The 15796-nt window shown below is 36.9% G+C and overlaps 1 protein-coding gene across 3 annotated transcripts; it reads left to right on the top strand.

Moving 5' to 3' along the window:
* The first annotated feature begins 1920 nt into the window (after positions 1–1920).
* On the top strand, positions 1921–13494 carry LOC106071608 (16 kDa calcium-binding protein-like). 3 transcript variants are annotated; one of them, XM_056016370.1, is made up of 5 exons: positions 1921–2056; positions 7143–7476; positions 8583–8690; positions 10905–10996; positions 11922–13494. In XM_056016370.1, the coding sequence occupies exons 2-5, from the start codon at positions 7282–7284 to the stop codon at positions 12121–12123; spliced, it is 597 nt and encodes a 198-aa protein (XP_055872345.1). In that variant the 5' UTR covers positions 1921–2056; positions 7143–7281; the 3' UTR covers positions 12124–13494. The 3 variants fall into 3 exon arrangements, with proteins under 3 accessions (XP_055872345.1, XP_055872344.1, XP_055872346.1); XM_056016369.1 differs by having other exon boundaries at positions 1949–2136; XM_056016371.1 differs by lacking the exons at positions 1921–2056; positions 8583–8690 and having other exon boundaries at positions 7280–7477.
* Positions 13495–15796: the final 2302 nt, after the last annotated feature.

The raw sequence follows: 15796 nt of genomic DNA on the forward strand, positions 1-15796 counted from the left end.
TCAAAGAGAAATGACAGAGAAGAATGGAGAAAGAAGGTTGACAGATCTTGTGTGGTGCCCCAGCGGTCCAGCAGACCAAAAGGATAGGTAAAAGTGAATGTGAAGTTAGATGTGAACTTGGCCTAACAGATGTCTTACAATGAATATCTAATTGATCAAATTGTTTTGTAAAGGGTTAATCTCTTATTCAAATCCTCAAGGAAAAAAAACAACAACAAAACATTTTAGTATTAAAGACAAATAAATCCTTTAGTTTAGTGACCCTATGACCCTATGATCGTTCTTCCATTTTGTTCTTCTATAAGACTATCAGCCAGACACCAACCCCGTTCTTTCTTAACCTCCCCCTTTCCAACTAGTGTAGACACGTGATAGGATCACAACGTAGTGAGAAAGCTAAAACAAAACAATGGGTTAAAATATTTCTAATCGCACAGATTTATTATTGTTAGTCTAGATTACTCTAGATCTAGGACGAATTTAATTACATGACTGATCCAAAGTAATTGATACAACTACGCTTAATATGAGCTGTTTTTTTTTTCAAAGTATTTTTTTTTTTACACATGTATAAAATTTCTTGGCTGAGGTCAGACGAAATGGCTGCATTACCAATACTGAATGAGTCATTGACGACCAGGTGGCGCTGCAGTTATAATCAATGACCTTAATACATAGATCGAGATGATTGTTATGCACACTCATAATCACATTACATTTGTCGTTTGTAAGACACAGAAGCTTTAGGCATCTGCTCACCCTCTTTAGGCAACGGGGATTCTAGTGCTGGGAAGTGTAATCAAAAAATCAATAAAAAATCATTTGTTTTCTTTCCCTTGTGAGACGTAGAATGTCTGGAGATGGCGGAGGAAATGTTTTCTGAACCCCATGGTATTGTGAATTTGCCAGACTCAGTATGTGATGATTCCACAGAGCAGTGATGCCCAACGTACGACACGCGGGCCACATCCTGTCCTTTCGAAACGTCTGCCCATAATACATTCATTAAAATTGAGATGGAAACTTGGAGCATTTAGTGTCACATAAGAAATGGGCTAACAATGTACATAGTTATCAATGACACATATGTACTTATCAGTGACGCACCATTTATATTATAATATTTTACTATACTATGTCTGTATATATAATTCTCTACGTCGCCCAACCATGCGGGACGCCACTCACGCACGCCGACTCAATAACCCTCCTCCCGCACCCCCAACCCCCAACCCGCACCCGCACCTTCTTCACTCTCCAAGCATGCGCACACAGTCGTTTTGCCCAAACCCACCCCCATTTGGACAACTGTGTCTTTCGGGAAGTGTTCACCCGTCACTAAATAGCAGCGTATGCTACGCAGCGGGTCGGCTTGTAATACTATAATGCTCTTTTGTACACAAAAGGAATACCTAGACACTAGAGTTAACTAATGGGATGTACAGCAGAAAATTCCTCTCTCAGACTATCTGGTCTATAGGGGAGATGATTTAATGGTCATCTGTTTATATCGCTGATGGTTAACGAGGGTGTCGTGTGGCCAGCACAACGACCAACCACGTTTGCTTTTGCCAAGTAATGTCAAGTACCCATCAGAGCTGGGTGTACTCGGGGGAGTTCTAAAAATCACAGTCTTCATCAAGATTCGAACCCGAGGCCCCTTGGTTCGGATGCCAAGCGTTTTACCACTTAGTAAGGAATAGCAAAGGAATAAAGGCGGGAGATGGGCTGTGAGCAGTGGCGCCTCACATCTACTCGCAAACTGTCACCACCCTGTCTTACGTTGAAGCACCACTCCGTTCACCACATCGGTTCCCCTCCCCCTTCAAACTATTTATAGCATTGAATGACATAGTTGTCCTACTGCGTCTGGCAGGGTCTGAGGAATTTATATTCGCACACAAACAAACAGAGGCAACACATATAAACACCCAGTCACACACACACACACATACGCTGGAGCAGTGCGACTTAGCAGCAGCTGTTCCCAGCAGGTAAAAAAAAAATTGTCCTCAGTAGGGACTCAATAACGAGGAGGAGACTTCACTTACCAAATGTATGTAAATGATGGAGAATAACTTTAAAAAAAAAATTGTTATAATGTATTTTTGATGTCAGCTAATGTTTTTCTTTACGGTAACGTACTTTTTTTTAAATGTATATTCAACGATGCACAATTGAAGTACACATTATAGCACTTATTTAAATTTTCTATTGCCTAATTTGCCCCTGTTTCCTAAATGTGTATATGGTATTATGTAGGTCATGTTGTGACTTTTGTCATTTTAGTAGAATTTTATTTAAATTCTTTGTTATAAACACAAGTATGGTTTAGTTATCTTTTCAAAGAACAAATCGGTTGTATTTGTAATGTGGTAAGGGCCTGTAAATTCATATTAGATTATTTTTCAAGTAAAACATTATTCAAAAGGTCCTTTTAAATAGGATGAATAATGAGTTGTAGATGTCAGGAAAATGCGTTTCTGCAGAGAAGAATACAAGAAAACGCTTTTGGCTTCGGGGCTTAGCCCCGGACCCCAATGGGGAAGCTTACAGCGCTACCTCAGGCCACTTAGCTGTAAAGAGAAAGGCCTCAACGTGACTTTTTTTTTCCTCCGAAGGTAGAGAAACACTGCTTTATTTTTTAAATTCTAATATAAATATATATATGCTGTACGCGCGTTTATGCTTAGGGTTAGAGTTTACTGGGCGTTAGGGTTAGGGTTTGGAAAAAAATCCCCCCCCCCCACTTCAAAGTTCTGGATCCGCTAGTGTATCTATGGCGCCCTAAAATCCCGAAATTCAAAAATCCCAGTCTTCACTGAGATTCGAACCCAGGACCCCAGGTTTGGAAGCCAAGCTTAATACTCAGCCACACGTGAAAGACGGAATTATTTCCTCTTTTAAAGGTACGTATGTAGCTTATAAGAACTTTAATCTCGATATTGGGTTTGATATTAAGTTCCATAGTAAAATTGCATTAGTTCAGGAACAAAGATTAATCGCAGAAGATTGCATAATATATAAAACAATAAAAAACAAACAAACAAGATACTGAAATATTACAAAGAGAATTAGATAAATTACAAAAATGGGACTCAGATTGGAGCATGTCTTTCCGCATAGAAAAATGTCAGCTATTAAGAGAAACAAAAAATAAAAACAACTATAACAACTAAAACTACTTACTTTATTAATGGTAAACCAGTCATATAGACTAAAGATTCAAAATATCTAGATGTAATGATAAATAAAAGGTTATTGACTAATATACATATCGATGAAATTATTTTAAAAAAAAATAAAACAAAGCATAATGGTTTATTAAAAGAATTATTCTACGTATGAAACATAAACTTTAAACTAAAATGCTATTTAACCTTGGTTAGGGCGCTATTGGAATACTTGTCCACTGTCTGGGACTCTTCAACTCAAGAAAACATATAAAAAAAAACAAATACTACTATAACAGACACAAAATAGAGCCGTGAGATTTATAACAAAGAAATGTTCAGCTTTTGATTAGAGCTAGAGTAACATCATTAGTAAAATCACTAAATTTAGATACCTACACTTCAGGAAAGACAAAAAGTAAAGTAGCGATAAAACACTGAACCATAATTTGCAAATACAAAAACAAAACTTATTAAACTAGTCAGAAAGTCACATTTCTTATTCCATATGCCTGGACAAAGTCGTACAATGCTCCTTCCCCCCTAGTGCATTATCTTCTTATCTTATATAATATAAACGTTACTTCAAAAAAGAAGATGATTACGTCATACGAGTCATGCATTCAGTCATGCATATTAACCAATGACTTAAATTCTGCCAAGTCACTGGTTTACCTGGCCAGCTCAGGCAACCCATTCCATGCTCTAATAGCACTAGGGAAGAAGGAGTATTTGTAAAAATTTGTCCTAGCATATGGGACGAGGAATGTCACTTTATCTTTGTGTCTTTCAGAGTATTTTATTAAATTTTGTTTTTGTATTTGAAGATTATGGTTCAGTGTTTTATGTATAATTGCTACTTTACTTTTGAGTCTTCTGTCCTGAAGGCTTTCTAAATCTAGTGATTTTACTAAAGGTGTTACTCTAGTCAAATGTGAATATTCGTTTGTTATGAGTCTCACTGCTCTATTTTTATTAGAGCATGGAACTGATTGTCTGAAAGAGCCAGGTTAACCAACGACTTAGCAGAGTTTGTCACTGATTAACTTGCATGTTTAAGTTAACACATGAAATGCTTACGACGTAATTATCTTCTCATTTCAAGAAACTTTTGTAATGTATAAGATAAGTTTTAAAAGAAACTTCTAAAGACAAATACAGCTAGTAGTATCTAGATTCTGCTTGTCAAGAAACAGTAGGGGGATCCAAATTTGAAAATCCCCCCCCCGGGCCCTCACTTGAGGGGGGCCCCTTAAATGAGTGTCGGAAATGTGTTTTTAAATTAAATATTACACCATTATTTCATGTCATGATGTCGAATGTCAAAATGCAGGGGAACCCTAAAGAGGTCAAGCCCCCGGGCCCCCAAATCCCTAGCTACGCTACTGTCAAAAAAGTGTACCTAGTAAAAGTTACACTAATCCAATTCAATGTATCCTACGTGGTGAGAGTCGATCGTCCGTGTATCTGGGCTCATTACATTCTCATTAATCTACATTTAACAATCAATTGTTTTTAGACTAGAATGACCGTGACCTAGATTGAAGTAAACAAACTATACAGCGTAATTTTTTTTTTGTTCTTCATTTTAGTTTTGGGGTATAAATAATCTGCTTGACCTTGACCTAGTTATCAACATAAGTATTTCAAACAGCTTGAGGTTAATTCGTGAACTCTTTTAATGAGTACCACTCTTTTAGCGTGTGAGTGAGTGCCGCATGTGTCTGTTGACATTTGTTTAACAAAAACATTGGATTGAATACAATGCTACAGAAAGTTAATCTACATATAGCATGCAAAATAAGATATATATATATATATATATATATAACTTTTTAAGGGAAAGAACCGCTAATTATTGCAATTTTTTTCTCAAGATGGCAGGGTTTAGCTCCCTAAACCAAAACAAATTTAATTAATTGCTACTAATTGATTAACTGATGTTGTTGTTGTTTTAAATTGATTGGTGTATTGTTAAAATGTTTGTGTATTGTGTATTGCCATCGAATTTGAATAATTGTTCAAAGTTTCAACGTGTTCCGAGAAATGAAAGTGGCAGTAAAAAAAAAAGTGTGACAATTAAATCCATATATACATTCACATCTATTATTAGGTAGCATTTATTCACCTAATTTCGATATGAAGCAAAATAATTAATTACCAATTCTTAATTAACTAATTGTTTTTTTTTTTAATTTATTCCTATTTTGTCAGGTACAACGAAGAATTGTGCAAAGTTTCAACTTGATCTAAGAATGGGAAGTGAGAGAATAATGTGTTCGGAGACAGACAGACAGACAGACAGAGTTGATATAAGCTTTGAAAAAACTGTAGAGGACAGACCATACATTGACTTTTAAATATAATGCCTGTTTCATAATTGAAATAAAGGGTAAATTTCAATCTTCCAAAATGGAACAATTTCCTACATATGTATCCATTAGAGCAGGGTGGACATGGCCCCAACAAATGTATCCATTAGAGCAAGGTGGACATGGCCCTAACAAATGTATCCATTAGAGCAAGGTGGACATGGCCCCAACAAATGTATCCATTAGAGCTGGGTGGACATGGACCTAACAAATGTATCCATTAGAGCAGTGTGGACATGGACCTAACAAATGTATCCATTAGAGCAGTGTGGACATGGACCTAACAAATGTATCCATTAGAGCAGGGTGGACATGGACCTAACAAATGTATCCATTAGAGCTGGGTGGACATGGACCTAACAAATGTATCCATTAAAGCAGTGTGGACATGGACCTAACAAATGTATCCATTAGAGCAGTGTGGACATGGACCTAACAAATGTATCCATTAGAGCAGTGTGGGCATGGACCTAACAAATGTATCCATTAGAGCAGTGTGGACATGGCCCTAATAAATGTATCCATTAGAGCAGTGTGGACATGGACCTAACAAATGTATCCATTAGAGCAGTGTGGGCATGGACCTAACAAATGTATCCATTAGAGCAGGGTGTACATGGCCCTAACAAATGTATCCATTAGAGCAGGGTGGACATGGCCCTAACACATGTATCCATTAGAGCAGTGTGGACATGGACCTAACAAATGTATCCATTAAAGCAGTGTGGACATGGACCTAACAAATGTATCCATTAGAGCAGTGTGGACATGGCCCTAATAAATGTATCCATTAGAGCAAGGTGGACATGGCCCTAACAAATGTATCCATTAGAGCAGTGTGGACATGGACCTAACAAATGTATCCATTAGAGCAGGGTGGACATGGCCCTAACAAATGTATCCATTAGAGCAGGGTGGACATGGACCTAACAAATGTATCCATTAAAGCAGTGTGGACATGGACCTAACAAATGTATCCATTAGAGCAGTGTGGACATGGACCTAACAAATGTATCCATTAGAGCAGGGTGGACATGGACCTAACAAATGTATCCATTAGAGCAGTGTGGACATGGACCTAACAAATGTATCAACTCAAGCAGGGTGGACATGGACCTAACAAATGTATCCATTAGAGCAGTGTGGACATGGACCTAACAAATGTATAAATTAGAGCAGTGTGGACATGGACCTAACAAATGTATCAACTAAAGCAGGGTGGACATGGACCTAACAAATGTATCCATTAGAGCAGGGTGGACATGGACCTAACAAATGTATCAACTAAAGCAGGGTGGACATGAACCTAACAAATGTATCCATTAGAGCAGTGTGGACATGGCCCTAACAAATGTATCAACTAAAGCAGGGTGGACATGGCCCTAACAAATGTATCCATTAGAGCTGGGTGGACATGGCCCTAACAAATGTATCCATTAGAGCTGGGTGGGCAAGACGTGAAGACAGCTGGAGAGACTCGCCCAGAACCGACGACGCCTGAACGAAGCTTGTTGGTGGCAGAGATGAGATAACTCTTAATAGATTTTTTTATTCATCCTATTTTAAAAACCAAAAATCTCTCTTTTTTTTTTTCCAGATTAACATAACATATCATATGTGAAGTAGACTCTACCCAGAATCTATACGTGCAGTAAAAACTGTTGTTTTTTTAAATTCATAATTGTCGCTGACAAGATCAAAACAAAACAACAACAACAACAAAAAAAAAAACACAAATGAGTAGTATTCTGCGTTTCTTTCGACGGAAGAAAGATTCCAGCAAGAAGAAAGATTCCAGTCCTAAAAAAGATTCCGGAGGAAAGAATAAAAAGGACAAGAAGCACAAGGGCAATAATCAATGCGACAAGACCGATGGTGGAGTCCAAATACCGGAACTTACCCAAGACACCAGAAGATTGTTTTATGCCGCAGGTAAACGTTTAGAAGAGTGACAAATGTATTTATATTATGAGGTTCAAGTCAATTGGGAATGTTTAATTAGTGGGATTAAATAAAATTATTTTGGACACACACACACACATACAGAGAGAACTCTTCTTTCAATGGAAAGAGTATTAAATTAAAAAATACAACAGTAAATAAGAAATTTTCTTATATACAATTATTCAGTATATTTTGTAACCACAATAAATACTTGGACTAAAACTAAAAAAAAGTAGAACTGCATCGCCTGCTCTCCAAGAGCCTTGTTTATTATACTCACACAAATCTCTTAAACAAATCTAAGGATAGTGGATACTCTTGCTTGGTCAGAAGTCTAAAGGTAAAGGTCGTAAAGGTCGTACAATGAAAAATTCATAATTTTGTTGCTTCCTAGCCTTAATTCTTCTATTTGCTATAGGCTCTGGTTGTTATTGGCCTCTTTCAGTCGTAGAACGACTATGGTTCATCTCGAACACTTTTTTTCATGTGAGGGTGGAGCCCTATTTTGGAGAGACACTCCCGTCCACATATATCGCAGGTTAAGGTGGCTTTCGCTTTGGTGGTAGAGGAGCAGGCCATTTTCGAATGGCACGCTTTTCATCAAGAGCTGAGGCTGTTTTTTCACTCTCCTTATCTGTCTTGGTCACCGTCTCTTTCCAGCTAGTGCGGTCTAGGGCTATGTTTTCCCAATGGTCAGTATCAATTTTCACTGATTTGAAGTCCTCTTTTATTACATCCACGTAACGGAGGTGAGGCGACCAGTTTTACTTGGGCCAGACGTGAGTTGTCCCTAGAGAATGACTTTCAGGATGCGATTGTCCTACATTCGCCGGATGGAGTTTCTGATACTGACTAGTTTTAAGACACTGATTAGTTCTGACACCGACTAGCTCTGATTATCATACCTCAAACGTATTTGATGTGGAGTGATGTTTTATATATTTGGTCTACATTGCTGTTGCAAATGAGTACAAAACAACAACAAAAGCAACAACAACAAGAAGCATATACCTAATAGAATAGTAATAAATGTATGCTCTTCTTTCGAGTCATTGTGATCCTTTATTAGAATAATTGTTGTTATATGTGTACCGAGTTCAAATCATTGGGTGACGTCACGAAGGATAACACCATGAGGAAAGAAGAGTTTACCAGATTGATGATGTTACTGGGATTTCCCTATGGCATAGAAGAAATAGAGGTACGTTTGGTAGATGTTAACCGGTTTTCCCTTGAGGAATTAAAAAAAACAAAAAACGCTGAAGTGTCTGACAGACGTTTGAATTACTGGGTAATCCCTCTGAGAAATACATGTTACAGAGATAATACTTCTGGGTTTTCCTAATCTAAACACACACGAGCCGCCGTTTTAAATTTTCACTTTTGTAAGATAACAATGAAGTAGATCCAGTGTTAAGGTAACATTTGAAGAAAATGTAGAACAGTGGTTCCCAAACTTTTTTGTCTTGTAGACCCCTTTCCATGCTTTCTGGTTTTTCGTAAACCCCCTGCGTAAGTTATATTGAATTTTTGAAAAATTCAGCAATTTCAAATTACACATTTTGTTTAAAATAATTTCTAACCAGTGACACGAGATAATTTAAAACTACATTTTAAGTTGAATCTATTTTTTAAATAAATTTATTTTCAAAGTTCAAATTTAAACCTATTATATAAAAGTTAATACGTATAGTATACAACCACTAAATACATTGGAAACTTTTTGTTTTAACGGTTTGCAAGCTCACCATCCGTTGCTACGGAGATTATTTTTCATATAGGGATTTGTTGTTTTATGAAGTAGTTCTTTAAAACATGTGCCTTAAGTATCACAGTAAAAGTTTTCACTTGGAGCAGTTTTTCGTGGATTTCTTGAGCCATAATAATTTGAATAAAAAAATACATAATTACCAGACAAGGTTGACTCAATCAGCTGTATAGAGAAATATGTCGTTTGCAAAGACTTACATAAGAAGAACGAAATATTTGACTACATTCCAACAGAGCTTCAGAGTTTGCATGGATGGTTCTCAGAAAGCCACCACAATCGGAGGAGCTGGAATACTCATTGAATGGCCTCATGGAGAAAAACAGATTTAAATAATTAAGTTCATTGTAACTAATGAGCTCTATGACAACCACAGAGAAGAAATAGGAGCACTGGAGCTAACAGCTACCTTGCTAGAGAATCAGTCAAGTTCACCAAACAATTTTTGTTTTCGTAACCAATATAAAAATATTCCTTCAAAGTTTGAAAAACTCTAATGCCTCCTAAATAACACAAATCATGATGCCTGGACTGACGTTCGGTGGTCACCTTGCCTGCTCGTATCTCCCGTCGGGAGGTTTGGGCTAGGATGTAATTATCCACATAATCTGAAGGAATATCCAAAAGATTTTGTACAAAACAAATTGTATGACCTTGTAAAGCTAAACAACAATAGCAATAACACAGTTCTCTAATGTTGAAATAGTTGGAAATAGAAGGCTGACACACTTGCCAAATGTGAGAAAACAAATACACACGTGAACATCACACTCTATCAGGAAGGAATGAAGAAACTAATAGTGAATTGTAAAAACGAGAAATGGACAAGCTCTCATTTGATTTACAAGAAATATGACACCTGCTATAAACTGTCCCGATAGGACAACTTCTAATTTTTCACATCAGAACCGTACACATCATAATGAGAAAACATATGTTGCGGAAGCTCAACATTGGGACCATTGAAATTTGCCCTTTCGGAGTACCACCTGAGAATGCCGACAATTTCTTCAAAATTGTATTCTTCATCAAGAGACCCAAAACAAGACACCGGCCACAAAACCCAAACATGAAATTCTTTTAATGAAATAAATTTTTGTGAAAGATTTTCTTACAATTTGTTCAACAGCTGGTAAAATCAATAATTTGCCTATTGTGTAAGGTTTACAGTGTTTTACTATAAGTAAAGAGATATAGTAAAACGCTCACTAATCATCTTCTCCTCACAATGAAGACTCAAGAAGAATAACTTAGATCTCTTTTTCTCGGTTCTGGGCCAGTTTTACGTCTTACTTCGATCAGCTAAGAGAGCTCTTTTACCATTCGTGGCCACTAGGATAGATTAGCCGTTGCCATCGCAACGGTTGCCATTTGTGTAAATGTCCTGTTAGAAACGTTACTAAGAACTTTCCAAGAAACAGTAATATGCCTACACTTTCTTGTTGATGCTCTCTAAAGGCAGTATAAGATTGTAGCTAAAGCAGTTTGGTTCACACGTCGTCACGACGCAGGCCAGGGTTCCACTGAATGAGAATTCCGTATGACCTATCAACGATAGGCCATCTTCATTCCATAACTTTCCTTTTTGTATGAAACTATATTGGGAGACTTAGCTGCAATTGAATGGCTATCTCTGTATTCTTTCAGCAAATTTGGTCCGACAAAGGAATGGAGGACGGTGGAAGAATGTCTTTAGAGGAGTACATTGACGTCATGCTGGATGACAAGATTGACTCACAGTAAGTCCTTGACATTTGTTGCTACTCAAAGTCTGTAGAAAGACAGATACATTCAAACAAACAGCATTGCTCACTTTGTGATAGAAAGTCTAACACAAGAGAAACAGCTTTTGTTCACCTTCACCTATTCCTTAGTCTGTTGGACCGTTGGGGCACCACACAAGATCTGTTGACTGTTCTTCTCCATTCTTCTCTGTCTTTTGCCTTGAATCTCCTTCAATGGCAGGCCCGTCCATTCTTGTATGTTGTCTTCCCATCGCTTTCTCTGTCTGCCTCTTCTTTTTCCTGGGACTGTCCCTTGAAGGAGGGTTTTGCGAGCACTGAAGACCTTGTGATATTAACAGCTTTTGTTATTTACTCTCTATTATCACAGAAGTAAAACAAATACCGCTGTATAGAAGACTGTAGATGACTACACAATGAATCTACTAACATACAGACTTAGCCGAGCGCAGCATTGCTCGACACCTTAGTTTTAAACATAATCTAAATCGGATGACTGATAGAAGGAGTCAACTGACTGGACACCTAGTAAAGGGTTATAGCGGAATTACCAACTCTATAGTCAGCACCGAAACCTGCTCCCAGATACCCCTTCCCCCAAAATGTCCACACCAGAAATTGGACCATAGCGAACTCCTCTGAGAATGCTTTGGCATGAAAGATGCTCTATAAAAATAGCAATTTTAAAAATGAAAGTGGCTTTTTAAAATACATTTCTTATGGGTTTTTCCAAGAGTTGGATTTTCAAAGAGAAACAAAATATCATCTCTTATAGCTCAGAGTAGAAATCAAGAAAAATCAAGCTTCACACAACACCAACAGGCTTTATTAAAAACGAAACATCTCGCCAAACATAGAGGTAACAAACATAAACACATAAACTTAGACCTAGTTTGAAAAACACATTTGCTCTTTTCCCCAGAACAAGCATGTGGAGAAAACTTTTTACCTGCTTTGATACCGACGGAAACGCCACCGCTTCTAAGGCGGAGGTAGTGAAAGGGCTTGAAAAAATCGGCCTGGACATCACGCCAGAAATGCGAACCAAAATTGACCAGATGGACACAAACAAAGACGGAAAGATAAGCTATGAAGAGTTTCTGAAAGCTCAATTGAAGCAATAGTCTTCTGGACACGAACGATTGGGGCATTTATATTGTTTTAGAAGATATCTGATATTTGAACAAAAAATAATTATTATTTGTATGTTTGGTTCATTTTGTAAAATGTCGAAATTTTCTCTCCTGGTGATGAGCAAAGATAATAAATAGCCTTTTGATTTCTCTGTGTTTATACAATAAAAAAAAATCAACTCAACTGCAATGCCAATAAAGATTTTGTCTTAGAGGTTGAAAGTACTAACAGTTGAAAAAAAATTGAGTTGTTAACAATGTAACCGTGCCATAAGAAAACCGGAAGTCAAGTTGGAAATTATAATTTCATCGGACATAATTCTTGTTGCAATACTTGAATATATTTCTTACTTAGTAAAGTATTAAATGGGCGCTATTGCCGCGGTATACAATGATAAGGGAAAAGGGGGGGGGTAAAATATGAAAATAACATTAGTTTAAAGTTGAAAATAAAAGCCACGGTCCTATTGTTATTCTGTCTATTTTTTATTGAGATTGTCCTTGACCTCAGTTTTTGATGTCTTTAAATCCTATGCCCTTCTGAGAATTATATTGAATGATTTTATCGATCATTTTGTACTCATTTTTTCTTCACGAAGTAATGTTGCTACTGCACATATAATAGAAACACGCTATCTAGTCGTTGTATTGTTTATATTGCCTACATTAGAGTACACTAATATATTCGACACGAAGAGATTCCATCCATGAAAGGCTTTCATTCATCAACCCCCCTGGAAATATCTATCGGGCCCCTTAGATCTATCTATGGCTTCCTTCGGTCTCGAAGCGACTACGGATCATCTCATAGAAATGGGATGAAAGCTTCGGAGTTGGCGATGGTCGGAACAAATCGCCTACACAGCAGTTTCACTCTCCCCCTCTCCACGCAGCTGATGTATCCAAAGCAATGGCAAGTGCAGATAGTTTGGGATCAGCGGCTTCGCAGCTTCTGCCAGAGTGTAGCACTACTGCAAGCTTCCCAAGGATGACCGGCGAACCGAGGGCCTGTAACAAATGAAACTTATTAAAACTTTATGATAGACCTGGGCGACGAGAAGCAAAAGTCTGTCCAATGAGTTCTTTTGAGACAGTAAAATACAATTCATTTAGACACGTTTCTTTATGAACTAAGTATAAGATCAAATAATATGCATTATGAGATTAATATCAAATAATATGCATTATGATTAAGATCAAATAATATGTAGGCCTTATTATGGTTTGGGTTGGGTTTAAATGGATGAGTTTCACAGAATGTTAAGTACGTGATGGTGAATGTGGTATCAAACTAACTTAATGATGTTGATTTATCAAACTGATTAGCAAAAATAGTTCAATAAAAGTCAACATTCTTTTTTTTTTTAAATGCGACGCTTTTTATATATTTTCATTATTTGTATAATTATCGTTTTATTCTATTCTTTATTGTCAATAAAAATATAAATAAACTTCAATATAATTCCTTTGTTTTTCTTTATGGGGTTGTTGTTAAAACGGTCTGTCTATTCTTATTTAAATTTCTTTATTTAGGTTTCTGTACGTGTGTAAATCATCTCATTGTAAACTGTTTCATGTTAAAATACATCTTACAAATAAATATATAAATAATAAATAAACTCAATAATAAATAAGCTCAAGAAAGTCTCCCATAATGAGTCTAGAAGTAAGCCTTCTTTAGGTACTTCCCATATAGACACTATCTTTTATGTTTCCCCACCACTCACAATTAAATAACTGTATACTCAAACTCTATTAAAGGGAAACTTGGATGGCTTTTCAAATTTCAGTTATCGGCATAGGCCAATTTAAATTCTGCGTAAAAAGTTGTTATAGTAAGCATTTTTATCAATTTTTTATCTAAATGCTAAGAAACATTTATATTTAATAAATTAGCTAAGGGACGGAACACCCCCAGAGATGCTACAATGTTCTTATAAGAAATAGTTCTTCTGAGGACACAGTTAAGGGGAGACTACAATTTACCATCTCGGTCTTCGCAGTGCAGTAAGGATACTAAAATCGAGATGAGTAGGCCTACTTGTAATTTTTTTTTAATTCTAACAAGCAAAATTTTTTTTCAAGACAAGTGTTTGATAGTTCAAAAAAAATAAATTTCCTTTTTTTTTTTCCCCAACTAGCACTGTGATTGGATAGTGGCATGGCTATTGGGCTCTTTTACCTCCCTTAGCACCTCAACTAAAATTCTGTTTAGTTTCCCTACGCAGAGGTGATGCAATAACGCACAGGAGTGGTCTAAAGAAACGGGCGCTTTTGGAAACCAAATTGAGAGAATAATTAATGACATCCTTAATTAAAACGTATCCCTCCTACGCCGTGAATAAAAAGCGTAGTGAAATAATAGTGAGAAGGTGTTTAGTGAACAAGGGGAAACAATGGTGTGGGTGGTGTGATAGCCAGGAATGTAATACAGAAAGACAGAAAGATCCTTACCAATACATTTTTATCTTAAGGCAAGACATTGTCTTATAAAGCTTATATCAACTCTGTCTGTCTGGTAAAAAGTTTGAACACGTTATTTCTCCCACACCAAATCTCGGATTAAGCAGAAATTTTGCACAATTATTTATTTTACCTGACAGCACAATAATCAATAAAAAAAAGTTAACCAAATAGTTAATTACCTATTGGTAATTAATTATTTTGTTTGATATCTTGAACAAGGGAAAGAAATCGTACTTAGTAGATGTGATGGTAGCCACATGTAAATTATGAGTGAGTCTGGTGTGTTATAGTTATAGTTATAATGTTTTTTGTTTGGTGTAATGCACAAATTGTAAGACAAATTTCCTTAAAGATAATAAATATTATTATTATTATTATTATTATTATAAGTTGGTAATCACGTTAATATTCGCAAGATACCCCTTCCTTCCCTTCCCCTTTCCCAACTTGTCCAGACAAGTGATAGGATCATAGCGCATTGAGACAAGTGATTGGGTCATAGCGCATTGAGACAAGTGATTGGGTCATAGAGCATTGAGACAAGTGATAGGATCATAGCGCATTGAGACAAGTGATTGGGTCATAGAGCATTGAGACAAGTGATTGGGTCATAGAGCATTGAGACAAGTGATTGGGTCATAGAGCATTGAGACAAGTGATTGGGTCATAGAGCATTGAGACAAGTGATTGGGTCATAGAGCATTGAGACAAGTGATTGGGTCATAGAGCATTGAGACAAGTGATTGGGTCATAGAGCATTGAGACAAGTGATAGGATCATAGCGCATTGAGACAAGTGATATGATCATAGCGCATTGAGACAAGTGATTGGGTCATAGAGCATTGAGACAAGTGATTGGGTCATAGAGCATTGAGACAAGTGATTGGGTCATAGAGCATTGAGACAAGTGATTGGGTCATAGAGCATTGAGACAAGTGATTGGGTCATAGAGCATTGAGACAAGTGATTGGGTCATAGCGCATTGAGACAAGTGATTGGGTCATAGAGCATTGAGACAAGTGATTGGATCATAGCGCATTGAGACAAGTGATAGGATCATAGCGCATTGAGAGAAGTGATTGGGTCATAGAGCATTGAGACAAGTGATTGGGTCATAGCGCATTGAGACAAGTGATTGGGTCATAGCGCATTGAGACAAGTGATAGGATCATAGCGCATTGAGACAAGTGATTGGATC

This window comes from Biomphalaria glabrata, chromosome 17 (assembly GCF_947242115.1).
Source record: "Biomphalaria glabrata chromosome 17, xgBioGlab47.1, whole genome shotgun sequence".
NCBI classification, from domain to species: Eukaryota; Metazoa; Mollusca; class Gastropoda; family Planorbidae; genus Biomphalaria; species Biomphalaria glabrata.